General features: G+C 42.5%; 1 protein-coding gene across 2 annotated transcripts; it reads left to right on the top strand.

The window, feature by feature from the left end:
• Nucleotides 1-5,624: 5,624 nt before the first annotated feature.
• On the top strand, nt 5,625-13,933 carry LOC133968570 (uncharacterized protein KIAA0040). Of its 2 annotated transcripts, XM_062404693.1 has the most exons (3): nt 5,625-5,805; nt 8,826-8,945; nt 9,442-13,933. In XM_062404693.1, the coding sequence occupies exon 3, from the start codon at nt 10,097-10,099 to the stop codon at nt 10,424-10,426; it is 330 nt and encodes a 109-aa protein (XP_062260677.1). In that variant the 5' UTR covers nt 5,625-5,805; nt 8,826-8,945; nt 9,442-10,096; the 3' UTR covers nt 10,427-13,933. The 2 variants fall into 2 exon arrangements, with proteins under 2 accessions (XP_062260677.1, XP_062260678.1); XM_062404694.1 differs by lacking the exon at nt 8,826-8,945.
• The last annotated feature ends 686 nt before the right edge of the window (nt 13,934-14,619 follow it).

The raw sequence follows: 14,619 nt of genomic DNA, 5'->3' as shown, positions 1-14,619 counted from the left end.
AGCTAGACTCTCTGTTTTCGCGTTGTAAACACTGGGGCTTAATTGGGCGACCGGCCAATGAACAGCTTGATTTTCATCAGGCAGTTATTGATGCTCAAAACTCAGAGCCTCCGTGCACGGGGCCTCACGAATCCGCCGTATGAGGAAGGCATGAAGATTTGAGGAGGAATTGAACAAGAGGTGAGTCGGGGGGGCACTGGTCGACCATCGTGTTCTTCTGTGTCTTTTGTATTGTTTTGTCCTGATTAGAGGTTCACAAGCGTAGATGAGGCAAAACACCTATTACTGGATCAATCCCACCATTCATTAGGTCTTTTAACAGTCCTGAACACTTTGCAGTTAATGAACGAATGCATGAATGGAGGCTCTGAGGCCGGAACGCTGCCTAATGAGACTGTTTTTCTTTTTCAGAGCTAATAATGACGGAGCAATTATTCTCCGGTACTTATTTGCTGTGGATTTAAGGGCTCAGGTTTTTATCCGTGCACAAACCAAAGGGAAGAATACACTCTGGAATGGGCTGGCCTGTAAATGTAGATGTGAGTTGTGGTTTTTGATCTGATTTCAGATACGGATTAGATACAGCTCCTTTGTTATGGTTGCGATTTTATTCATGCAATTGGTTCTCCTCTCCTATCTGGTAAATACACTGATCATGTTATGGCAGATCCAAAAGTAAACTCCTCCATACACATTATAATATTGTCACATAAATCAACACTTTTTTACTCAGTGGTTTTAACGATTCTTTTCCATTGTTGCCTTAGGGTTCTTAAGTAAACAAGTAAGTAAACAATAACTTTACTTCCTCCACCAGGAGGTACGCCACAGTTTTTTCCTCCTGCTCCAAATAGATGACTTTATTTTCTATTCATGATTTAAGGCCAGATAGGAAACAGATCTTTGCCTCGTACCAGCCGGGCTGTTTAATGCTCTCTGCATCTGCTGAAGCACAGAGATGTCCTCAGGAGCCTTTCAAATACGAGGGCTGACATATATATATATATATATGTATATATATATATATACATATATATATATATATATATAAAAGTGTCTCTCTGGGCTACAGTGACCCGAGGGACCAGCTCAGCAGAGAAATGCTTCTCTACTTTTATCTCATGTACAGGAAAAGCAGTGTCACATGCTGAGGATTTGGTTGGACGGTCTGGTCCACAGAGGATTTCCATGATCAGCGTCACCTAGCAACAGAGCTGCAGGTGGACATGACAAGAAAGTTTTAATGTCCCTTCGGTATTTTAACACAAGCGTTGTTTTAAGTCAAAGCCGGACAATCAAGCATCAGACGTCTCGTCAGTTACCGATGTCATTAGAGAAGTTATTGTCTCTGAAGCAAATTGATTCCCGGAATAGATTAATAGGTTCCTGTTGGAGCCTTCGTTCATTGGGAATGGAACGAGACATTTGCTGGCCACATTTGGTAATGGCACAGTTTAGTCGTGCCGCTGTGGTCGGTCTTGAAATGCAAACCGCCTGAATTGAAACAGACCTAAAGTGTCACAGGGTCAGTGTTGAGACATTTCTACCTCAGGTTGTTGAGTAAACACGAGAACAAGATGGAGAACACCAACCGAAAACACATTTCTCTAAACAGGTTTTTTTCCTCTGGAGCCTCACGTATAAACCAATGCTCTCTTGCTGTTTTGATTGAAGTTGGCCACCGAGCCGAGACATTGATCAACAGAGATGAGAACATTTGGGACATGCAGGGAGCAGATTAAAGCAAGTGAAGATTCAATTACAGTCATGTGGAGGCAAATTGAGGTTGAATAATGTTTTAAAGGGAAAGTGTTTTTTTCCCCACTGTTCAAATGTTCTCATTGAACTTAAACTGAGAAATGAAGTGTCTGCTTCGGTCTGATTCTACTTTATTATTCCACTTAGACGGCTGGGACATCGCATTCAGGTTGTTCCTCGTGTAAAAAAGAGAAGGGGATACTTGTTGTTATCTCAGGTTATGCCAGAACATTATTTTTAGGAAACAAGAGTGGATGTCAGGGTGGCACGATGATCCAGAGGTCAGGACTGTCACCCCACAGTGAGAGGATTCACCAGCCCAGACTTTGTATGTGGTGTTTACACGATATCCCCATGTCTGTGCAGGTTTGATCTCCCATGGTCCAAAGACATGTAGATTAGGGTTAGGTTAATGGAAGACTCTAAAGTAACAGAAAGTGAATGGTTGTTTGTGCTTGTTTGGATGGATGGATGGATGGATGGATGGATGAGTCAAAAACAATTCTGTCTCTTTAAGGGCAACCCACTGACACAGCCCAGTAATCTCTGATTGGCCAGCAGGCCCACTCTGTTGTGATTGGTCAACTGAATCCAGCGTATGTAGGAAATGTTTCAATCTCACTTTACTTGCTTTTGTTAGGGGGCGTAACAATCTGCTGAGGGTGTGTTTCTGGAGCTTCAGGTGCAGTGTTTCTTTGGGGGAGAGGATCCTCCTCTGTAGACATTTCACATACACAACAACAACAACAGGTGTTCACAGCGGAATTAAACGTGAGACACCTGGAGTCTGGTCTGGTTCAATAAATAGTCTGGTACATATGTGAATATTAGATAAAAAAGATAAACGTTGATTTTAGTATTATAGATCTGCTGCTATAGGTAGACTTGTTTAGATAGGATCTGAGTCATGCTAACTGTTTCCCCCTGTTTGCATTTTTTGTGCTAAGCTATTGTTAAAATGACTGAGATGGAAAATTCCCACAATGTCTCACAATTTCTGTAATTGGACATACTAGGAAGCAAAGAGGAACTTAGAAAATCCCCAGAAGATAAAATAAAATTGAAGTCATTTCTTTACTGCAAGCTGACAGTATCACTTTTATTTATTTATACTGATCAAACATCTGTTCAAAGAAATGTTGAAAACATGTCATGTGATAACTATACTGAGATTATGACATAATTAAATAGCACAGACTAACATCATCACTGGCACATCGGGGACCTCGTGAAGGCCCAAACGTTAACATGCCAACCACCAGCTCTTCAAAGAGGCCCTCTCTGTTTTCAGGGCAAGATGAAATTCCTTATATAGACAAACGTCTTTCTCCATCTGGGCTGTTTTTCCTGTGCTGGGCCCAAACATGTTACCGGACTGACTCACAGCTAAAGGTTTTTCCCTGGGGGGGGCGGGGGAACTGGTTGAATTACCAGGCTATTTCTGGATACTTGTCAGATTCCACTACAGCAACCCTTTAGTCACTTTTTAATAGCACTTATGCTCAAAACCTCACAGGGTGTGCAGTCACTCTCACATGTTTCAGGGGGCGCGTATAGAACCAGTGGCTCAGCGTGTTTTTTAATGTCCTTTCAGACAACCCAGTGGTTCCATGAATCTAATGCTACTGGTAATGTCACCACCACTTTCTTTTCCTTTGCTATCATGCTCGTATGATCAGTGATTCGGTTTGAGCTCAATGGTCTTTCCTGCAATTTGTTCAGCCAAAGACAAGCTCTGGATAAAGGTATATATTGTCTCAGCCTTTTTCCATATAGGTGAGCTCAAGTGAGAATGAAGTTTCTGTATACCAGATGGGAGCTACGCCTATTATAGCACAGGGTCAGCAGCGTATAAACGGAGAGAAAGGTTTCCATGGAGGAAATGAGACACATGTGAGGGTCAGTGCTGTGTTAGTTGAACATAATTTACCTTTGGAAAGAAGGGCAAGGTATAATGGAGTCTTTATAATGTAACAACAAATCTCAGCGTCCATCAGGGAAATGGCCAAAAAATAAAAACCATGTTGCTTTTCTCCAGGAACTATTGCTCATTTATTCTGAGCAGTATTTGCCTGATGTTGTTGAATCAAAGAGATCTGAAAAGGGCTCATTGTTGTAAAGCTTTTACCGATTGTTCCTTGTGTCACTTCACGGCAGAAAAAACATCCAATCCAAGATTTTTCACACGACTCCTGCAGGTTGGGTCCGCTCAGGAAGCAGGTTCACACAGGGGAAAGGGGACGTCTGCAGGTGCATCAGTCAATGGAGTCTATACTGGAATTGATTTCATGTGAAGTGCTGCGAAGAAGTATTTGCATCCAAGGACAGTGCTTCTACACTGAGGTCATTAATCAACACTTGCTCCAGGTGACTGGACAGCGCCTCAAGAGCAGCTGGGATGTAGTTTCACTGAGGAGCACGACACGCCCTGCCAGTCATACAGCACCCTCTGTGCCCGCTCACTGTGTGTGTGTGTGTGTGTGTGTGTGTGTGTGTGTGTGTGTGGGCGGCCAGTTATGTGTCTAAGATGGCTCAGACACACCTGCAGACAGGGCAAGGCTGATCTCATCAATTTTTATGTAACTGTGCCCCGTAGCTACAAAGTGTGTTTTGGTTTATGATGACAGAAAGTGTTTCCATCAATACTGCAGCTGCAGTAGATGAATGCGAAGCTGCACCGGTCATTTGATTCATATTTCCCAAGAAAGAAAATCTTATTTGAACCAATATTCTTGTTTCACTTTTTGATATTTTTTCTCCACCATGAACTACAAAAGTGACAAATCGCTATCCATAATTATAAATAAAAAACAAGGCCTGAATTTTATTTTCTACAGTATGAACAGAACTGCTATAATGAAACATTTTCAATATGAAAGTGAAACTGATATTTTAACTTGACGTTGAAGATCCACTTTTTGATGTCGTGCGTTCGGCCTCCTTTGTTTTCTGAAACCCATATCATACTGTATATGAGTAAACATGAACAAATTAACTCACAACTTTCCTCTTTCAGGAGAGAATACATCCACTACAATTTAATATCAGCAGAACGCTTTTTTCTTCTTTATTCCTCTTTGAAGAAAAAAGCCTCTTTTGCTTGACTGAACTGAAAGGGTGTTGACCACACTGCCACAGGCACAGTAAGTGTGTGTGTGTGTGTGTGTGTGTGTGCGTGTGTTTGTGTGTGTGTATATGTGTGTGTGTGCGCACTTTGTATGATCTCACTCTTTCATATCTCGCCTGCATGTGACTCTTTCACCTGGTGGTACTTACAAGAAACACACACACACGCACACACGCACAAAATAGACACACACACACACACACACACACACACGCACACAAGCAAACACACATGCACAGTTTTCATTTCCCCTTTTGACTTCCATCGTGGGGCTCTGTAATGGGTGGAGTGGTGTTTGGTTTAAGAGGTAATTTAGTGTTATTATGCAAACTGTTGCAACTAAAGCCTGCAACTTACTCTGGTGTTGCAAGGCTTTTTAGGGCAGGCACGGTAGCTTTGCTTTTAATATCCCTCATGTAGACATTATTGTGAGAAACCTTTAGTCATCTAATGGTTTGATTTCCTCATATTCACTTTGCCCGACTTTATTTCTCTGCCTGACGTCACTCAAGTGCTTGTGTGAGCAAAGTAAAGCGGCCGCAAGAATCCAGCGTGCCATACAGGAAACGCGTGAGCACAGACAGAGGGCCCATTCTTACACAAAGTGGGCAGGGTGCGATGACGTCGTGAACAAAACACACACACACACACACACACACACACACACACACACACTCAACTAGGGACAGGGGAGGGGGGGGGGGCTGATGAGAAGGAGGAGTGGGAGGAGGACGGGAAACCAGGGTAGAGAGGGAAACAGGAACAGAAAGTGAAGACATGTCAAGATGTCTGGGTGAGGGGGACCAGAGCCGAGCGGCAGCCAGACGCCAAAACACAGAAAAACCCTCCAGACGCCTGAGCAGCTGAGTGGATTAGACATGAGAGGAGACCTGACCTGCCACTTCACAAGTGCCTGCAGGGTAAGGTGCCACTTTCAAAGAGATCTTTAGCGGCAGCCAACTTCAAATACCTTGAAATCCCACTGAGTGGTTTTTAGAAGTTGGCGATGCTTTTTTGTTGTTGTTGTTGTTGTTGTTTGACTTGAGGAAATGAGATAAAGTTGCTGCTGTGCTGCGGCAGACTCAGAGAGTGTTGTTCTGGCAGTTGTGACATTTGACAGGATGTTTGACAAGTTGGAGCTATAAGCTGATAAGTTTCTACCCTGGTCTGAGTCCTACACAGTGTGTCAGCATGACTCAGTCTTCAGGTTATTTTCTTGAGTTTAAAAATGAACGCATGAACATAAACTTTATGCGTTGACCTTTGTGACAGAATCTGTGAAGAATAACTTCCTTATGAAACTTCGGAAGAATAAAGATCTTTGACTCAAACAGTTCTGAGTTATTTCAGTTTCATGATCGTCCTCCTCCAGCTCTTACAGGAGGAATGTCCTCCACTTTGCTCATCTCAATCGGTCATGATCGAGTTGATGCAAGTCTGAACTGTAATGACCGATTAAAAGCTGCACTTAGTGAGATGACTCCATTTTTCTGTAAAAAGAGAAAAAACGGCAGTCTGTTGGTGGCTGACTCAAGTCTGAAACGACTCCAAGTTCAGTGTGTTAACGCTGCCCGATGAGGGATCTGCTATGAACGTGTGCTGGGGGCTAGTCATTAAAGATTCCTGCCATGCCTTCTGTCACAACTTTGTCTTTTAGGTCACCCATGTCTCTGAAAAAGCAGCGGGGGCTCATCGAGTGCAATCATAACATTTTTCTCAGCCCCTTCCTGGCTTTGTGTGCCCCAGAAATGGCCTTTCCTGCATATGAATGGCTCCAGGAGAGCACAATGTCTGGAGAAAGTAACGTACCCATGCAGGGAGAATCTTGGAATGCATCTCAATGAGAAATATTCAGGCGAGGAAATGTTTAAAGCCCAGAGCCTCGTTGTAAAGCGTATACGAGACCAACTTTTGTAAAGACAGGACAATGCTCTGACATCTGCTGCTCTTTGCTAAATGGTAAAACCAAACTCAGGTCATCAACAGTTATAGTGTGAACCCCCGTAGTAACTGTCACAGTGCTGCAAAAAGCCTCCTGAGCAAATATGAATGGCCACCGCTAGAGGAATTTTGTCAACCAATTGTGTCAATACAATATTATAATAACTAGTGAGGCTGTTGTTTGTATGTGAGCATATAAATATGAGGGGAATGATGTCATATTTGTTATACTTCCTCTGTTGGTTATAGCGCAAATGCTGAACCCATAACTCAGTTTAGAAAGATCTCCAGTGATCTCATTGTGTCTGGCAGAGACTCCAGATTATCACAACACCTAGAGACTCTTCCGTTCCATTTAATGACTCGTTGTTAGTCATTTCTTTTATATAACCGCCCCTCAACTCGGTGCTATTACTTTTCAATAAACCCGTTGTTCAGTGAGTTACTCGTTTGTCACGTTGACAGTGTTTCCATAATGTGGGGGGGATCAGACTGCACACGAGGGCACCGCCGCTCAGGCCGGCTCATCACAACAACATGTACCGACACTGTGGCAAAGTGGCTCCTGACAAACTAAACAGAAACGGATGAAAGTCTAGTATCTTTTAAATTGTCCATAAAAAATCATTGAGAGGCGGTGGTCTAGTGGCAGAAACGTGGACTATGGGCAGAGAAGGTCTCTGGTTCGTCTCTGGTTCAACTCCACGGAGAGACAACAAAAGACAAACCTGGATTGATCTGTCCAAAAATCCAAGAGTCTCCCTACCCTGTCTAGTGCCCCTGAGCAAGGCACCTTACTCCCCCAACATCTGCTCCCCGAGCGCCGTACATGGTCGCTCACTGCTCTGTGTGTCCTGCACACAGATGGGTTAAATGCAGAGGTTAAATTTGCCTGCCATTGCATGGGTGTGTTGTTCATGTCTGTGCATATGTTTGGTATGAATAAACATATCTTAATCTTAATCTTAATTTGAAAAGATGAGGCCGTGATTGACAGTAAACAAGTTTCTGGGCTTCGTTGCTTTTACACCTTCCTCGTTTGTCTCAAACCTTTTGTTGTGAAACCAAAGGCCTCGTGCCGGATGAATGCACCAGGGCTTAATGCGACCGAAACGAGGTCGTCACAGTCCGGATCAAACTGAACCATGGTTTGGATCATTCAACGTGTTGAAACAGGCCAATCCGGCCAATCAACACTGTCACATCTTTCCATCAGTCAAGTAAAAACGGGTTGTTGTTTTTTGCGGGTGCAATATTGTTGTTCAAAATATTAAACTCGCAATTTATTAAATATCATTATTATGTGCTAATCGGAACTTCACATTAAGCACAATAGAATAAAATATTATTATTAATGTTGTGGAATAAACATTTTCATTGTGTAGTCAGCATGATTGCTTTTACACAGGGTGAGAATTGTTAAACTTCCTTCTATACATTGCAAAACAGTATAGGGTCAAAGTTATTTTATTTTATATAGTGTATACAATAAGCATGTAGCATGGATGTGTTTACATAGCAGCTTTGTTTTTCTTTTTATGGTTTTGGTTTTACAAATGAGATGGAAGGACCAACCCGAACCCTAATGGCAGCAGTTTATTTGAGACCCCTTCAGTTTTGAGTGATGTGACAGATCTACCTCAGCTCTCACTCTGACGTTCAGGCTGACTCTCGCTGCTCAGCTCTGCGCTCTCGGCTTCCTGTTTAGGATGGGAACAGGGAGGGAAGTGAGCAGGATGTTGCGGGTAAACCAATTTCACACATGAAGCGCAACACGCAGCGACAGCCACGGCGAATGTGCTCGCTCTCCACTCGCAGGTGCATCTGTCGCCTGTCTCGGCCGCAGACGCAGCCAAACGAGAGATGAGAACGCTCCTTAGACTAGAATCTAAAGAAGCGCTGCGGTTTCAAGGCCTCACACCTAATCAAGCCGTCTACACACCGAGCATAAAGGAACAATATCTGCTTTTATTTCTCAGACTGACTTTTTCTCTTTCAGACCTACTTTACCAGCTAAAGTGCCTCACCTCGTGTTCTCTTCTCCAGCTGAGCCGCTGAAGAGAAGTTTTCATCCGAGGCCTGAGGAGAATGATGCAGTCAGACACTTCTGAACGCACAGGTAAAAGGAAGAGCCTCTCTCCTCCAATGGGAGCCATTAGCTGTGTATTCAAATATAGCAGGTCTCTCTCGGGCCTACCTCTCTCCCCTCTCTCGTTTCCTGCCTGACACTCTGTCGCACTCCCCGTCTCAGCGGGACTCTTAGAGAGATTGGTTAACTCCATCTCTGTCTCTTCTACCCTCAGACACGATCTTCCTCCATTCCTCCCTCTCCCTCCCTTCACCCCCGTCCTCCACAGTGGGACTCTTAGAGAGATCTGCACTGAATCCTGAATGACTCCTCTGCAGTATTAATGAGGGGAGAGCTGGAAAAAAGAAAGAAAAATCCAAAGCTGACATTGACGTGAAGGGGAAGAGCAAGAGTAGAGACGTTAGAGACAGAGAGAGATGGATGGAGTGGAGGCAGGGAGAGAAAAGAGGGAGGTTGAAAAGCAGCGGTCGGCTGGAAACTGAATTTCTGTCCACGTTCACTCTGTCTCTTTTTTTTTTTCTTACAGAGACGCGACCAAAGTGAAGCACCTCTTCACAACTGGATTAATCTAAACCAAGAGCAAGAGGACAATAGGTGACTCTAGAGGACGAAGACCAACAAAACAATACGTGGAATGTCAAGTGGCAATAAAAGAAGACAAACAAACTTGGCTGCAGATTTCAGGCTTTTACCCTGAGATCAAAATCATCAGATTTCAAAGAGGCCCTCGTATAAACACACAAGCTTTTTGTCTTTTGGATTTTGTTTAAAAAAAATGTAAATACTCCAGCCCTTGACGCATCTGCAAATTCATCTTCCTCAAATATGAGCCGGATCAGATACTGCTGCGTCTCAGGGAAACTCTCTGAAGGCAGATCTCCATGAGAAAATGAGAAGTACATGAAGGTTCAGAGTCAAGTCACCAGAGATATCTGACCCCCACAGCTGTTGGACTGCCGAACAGTAAAAAAGTCACATCTCACCACTTTAAAGCTGGAGTCAAATGAAAGGACTTTCAACACAAATTAACACCATATCTTAATTGTATTGGTATTTCCAGAAGCCTTTTTATGCTCGTTTACTATCTTGTAAACTTCAAAACTCTCCAGAAGATCCATTAAAAACTTTAAAGCAGCCACAGACTTAATTAAAAAGCTGTCACAGTTCTGCATCCTGAAGCCATGGAGGAGCCAATTGACAGCGTTCAGGATTTCTTTAACCAAATGTGGAGGTTCACCACCGACAAACACAACCAGGGGGTTTACAACACCGTCTGCCTGGTGGTCCTCCTCACGCTCCCCCTGCTGGTCCTCCTCATCACTCTGGTGGTGTGCTGCCACTGCTGCTGCTGTCGCCATGCCAACGGCTGCTGTTGCTACCGCAGGGACGCCATGGCAACTGCAAGGTCGGAGACGAAGAAGAAGAAGAATTCGGCGAACACGGACGACTTGTGGATTTCTGTTAAGACGGGGCCAATGACACCTGACAGGATTCCACTGGACATGGTGTAGGGATGCATTTTTTTGTAATTGCTGATCCTGGGCCAGTCGGAGCAGCAGAGCCAATCAAGTGTCGCAAAAGTCATCCCACACTTGAAGCAGGCTGGGGATTCTGTTTAAACTGATGGGAGGCACATCACATTGGAATGGGCACAGATTTGATAGACATATGTAAACAGTGCAGATTGTTTTTTAGTTTGTGGGGATTTGATTTCATTGTTTACAGCTTTTAGTTTGAGCTTGTTGGCGCCGTACATACAATAAAAAGACAGGCTTTTATATATATATATATATATATATAAGCGTACAAATGTGTGTCTTGGATAGAGCGGAGGCAGTGTGTGTGTGTGTGCGTGTGTCTTTGCGTGTGTCTTTGCGTGTTTGTAGAGTGTTATTGAAAGCACTTTGTTCTTTGAGCCCCCATGTGAAATTCATTGCGTCTGTATTTGAGAGAGAGACAATCTAAGGTCTGCCCAGCATTCAAAAGGCTATAATACTGCTTACCTTTCACATTGAGGCTGCGCTGTAGAGCCGTGATTCACTCGCACTTTCAGAATGAAAATGCACTGATGTCCAAGCTGTCAAACTCAAAGGATGCACAAAGAAAATTAGGCTTCGATTTGTTTCCTACTTTTGCGTTATGTGCGTGATATGATACAATTTGGTCCAAGAGAGAAGCACTTCTCCAATTTGTTTATTTTTATTTTGTCTTTGAGAATGTTCCAGTATTAAGGTCAGGTCTACCTTGAAGGCACAGTTCTTATCAAAGGATTTGAAAAAGAAAAGCAAAAACTACATTTAGAATCTGCGGTCCTTCCCAAAGTGTCTGACAGATCTTCCAGGTCACTGATCAACACTCGGAAACATCTGCGTCTGCATCCGAGACAGGAACGTTTTCTGGGACTGTATTTATTTAATTCTCTGCTGTTGTGAAATCTAGTATAAGCTACTGATGAAGTAACAATAAAAATGATTACTCAAATAAAAAATGCCCTTAAATTCAAGAGAGCTCTAGAAGTCTGATGAGGACCAAGCTTTAAAACAAGTCATTGTTTGATTTTATAAAAATCTTCAGTCATCACAGACATATTAAAACAATATAAATATATATAATTATAGTAATATAATAAGATGGATAAATATTTTCATTTCATTTGAACTTTTAACAGGAAGCCTCACTTTTTGCAAGTAGAAAGAGAAAGCAGTAGCTATTAATTGTGTTTTTAGTGACTTTTTATGCAAGGATCGGTGTGATGTGGTAGCTTGTCTTATCATTCCACTGTACCTTTGATGGTGGAGGAGCGAGCTGCTCAAAAAAAGGGCCTGAGCTAAAGAAGTTTGAGTTTTTAAGTCGTCTCTTTGAAGCATTGTTAAGTATCATTCTTATAAGTTAATTAATACAGGCCCAGGTATGTATCCATGAATAAACCCTGTAAACACAGCAGCAGTATAATTACATTCAGCCGAGAAACAATCTCAATGCTAATGTATTTCATCTGTAAGTCAAACTCTTCAGTTATGCATGTCAAAATAACTCTCATGAGTTATGTGGTCAAGAAGAAGCATTCAAAGTCGATTTCTGAACTAAATTAACTTAACATTTTCTTTGAATATTCAAGAAGAAGAGAAACCTTAGAATCAATCAAACGGTTTGATTTGAGTGGTTGGTGCCTGAAGGCTCTTTTTATTTCTTTAAGGCGCGTGATAACTCAGAACCCAATTAGGCAGAAGCATCTCGGCAGGATGAGTTTACACTGCAGCTGAGTCGATTTTCCTGCTCGAGTTCTGCTGGGAAATCAGGACCCGGCTCGAATACACACACACGTTCCTCTTCGGAGAGGGAGGTTCTGCTCCATGTTCACACAGATTTTGGGTTTAATATTAAGCCCTTGACCCGTAAAACAAAACCAGCGAAGTCTCAGTAGCAATGGGTGGTGACGAATTAGTGTTTCCTCCCACACTGAGGGGATTGCCAGGAGATAACTTCACTGACATGTTTAGCCAACACCTGAACATGTCATTGTGGTTTATAATAGATTTACAGAGTCTTTAATCCTATTGGCTGTGGCAGGCGTTCTCAACACCAAAATGAAAATAATAACAAATGGGCAGGTAAAAGACAGGAAATGTGGATTCAAAAAGCTCAGGCTTTAGCACAAAGACTGGAAACAGGTAATGTTCATTTGTGTAATTATTTAATCTGCAAAAACAGAAAAGACATGTTTCATAAAGGGAAATATTATTATATTGTCATTTTTACTCTTTTCCAGAACATTTCTGTGTAGAACGGTATTTGTGAGCTTCTTCCAGAGCCATAAACTCGCTGTTTTCTCTTCTGTTTCCACTCTTTGTACTGACTGACTGCGGGCTCCGACGTTATATTTAGTTCCTAAGACCCGAGAGCAGTTTCAATCTTCTCATCTAATTCTCGACAAGCGAGCGAATCAGCGTATTTCCCCAAAATGTCAAACAATTATTTTTAAACCACCAGAAGAAGAGCTCTACGAGAAATTTACAAGATTGATCCGACTCTCCAACCTGAGACGCTGGAGCAGGGAGTCGCAGCGGGGAGTCTCATGCTGGAGGATCTAAAACCAGACTCATCATTGATTTCAACACCGTGGGGATGGTTGATATTAACATCCCATTTGACTATTAATCTTTTTTGATTGGGTTTCCACATTAAATTAGAATCTCTTCTTCTCAGTTTTCATTTCAGCCAGGCAGCAAAAAATAACAGTTTTCTGTTTCACTCAATAATTCACACACGAATGCTGATAGCTACATTTAATTTATTCCTTTCTCGGTCGCCTCCCAGCAGCAGTCGGTTATTAGCGGACTATGAGTTACTGATCCTCATTATCACATGTTTCACATCCGTCAACCAGTATTGTCTGTGTGTGTGTGTGGGGGGGGGGGGGTTACAGGCCTGTGCTTAAAATGTATATTATGCAGCAGTGTTGGTTGCATTAATGCCCCCCCCCCCCCCTCTTGGTTTTAATATGTTAACACATCATTCACGTTTTCCTTGTCGACACCTGTCAAGCAGCATTTTTTTGTAGCATTGAGCCTCATCGTGTTTTGATTTCCCTCGCTTTGAACATTTATTTCCCAGGGTCTCTGTATCAGCTGCAACCAGCGGCAGGAGGCAGCAGGTATGAAATATAATATATATATATGTTTTTCTTCTGGTGTCAGGTCGCTGCGATCACAGGGAGAGGAGGTGCAGGATTTGTCTATTGTTTGAAAAGCAAATCAGCTGGACGTTTTTTTATATGATAGCACCACTTTTTTTTTTATCCCCTCCTATTATGCATGATATTTTGTATTGAGGACATGTTTCTGTTGTTTCCACACTTGAAAAAAAATGCTGAGGTGATTTTTCTATTTTTTTTTTATGTGCCTGGCTGGGCTTTGTGTGTAGCTCTGCATGCATAATTTAACCTGACATATAGAGAAACGATGATAAAGGAGAGCAAATGTGGGAGATGACGGCAAATAAAGTATTTTTCTATCTTTCTGGAATCTTATCTTTCTGCTTTCTAACGTAAACTGAAGTCAATGGAGCCTTTGAGTTTCGACATGAGTCAAGTGAACATATTTCACAGGCCTCAGACGAAACTCTCAGCAAAATGGGAACAGAGGCCCATGATCCTCTTCTGGACTGTTGACACACTGTATTTTTTGAGATTACGGGAACTGTGACTGAGTGGAGAAGAAAACAAAGCAGCAAAGAGCTAAACAAGTTTGTGTTTGTTCTCATGCAGCGTGACATCTGCTGAGAACAGTTAGGAGCATTAAATTCCTTTATTACCATAACATCCGTTTTTATGGCAGCGAATACAGGAGGAAGTAAGTAAATCAAAGGGGCAGAGAAAGGTCTCTGTGTATTAATTGTGGGAACAAACAAGGCTGAAGAGACAGTGTAATTAATAAGCACCACTGCCTCCAGTGATCATCACGAACATCTAATTTCCGTCATTGTTTTGAGAGCCGTAGCCGAGTGATCTTTGATGCAAGTAATCACTTTGGCCTGAGGAGCAGTTTCTCTTTGACAACGCTTACACTCCGACGTGCACTTTGGGAAATTTGTTCCATCTCACGGATCCTGATTTTCAACCTGCATGAGACGCTCAGTGAATTAGCATAACTTTAATCCCAGCATGTGAACAAGCTGCTTGTTTATTTCATTCTTTAAGGCCCGA

The sequence above is a fragment of the Platichthys flesus genome, chromosome 14, assembly GCF_949316205.1.
Source record: "Platichthys flesus chromosome 14, fPlaFle2.1, whole genome shotgun sequence".
Classification (NCBI taxonomy): Eukaryota; Metazoa; Chordata; class Actinopteri; order Pleuronectiformes; family Pleuronectidae; genus Platichthys; species Platichthys flesus.
This window is presented reverse-complemented; position numbering and strand designations above follow the sequence as displayed.

What these genes read in the sequence shown, in the direction of transcription:
- LOC133968570 (XM_062404694.1), top strand. Translation starts at nt 10,097, where the DNA reads ATGGAGGAGCCAATTGACAGCGTTCAGGATTTCTTTAACCAAATGTGG.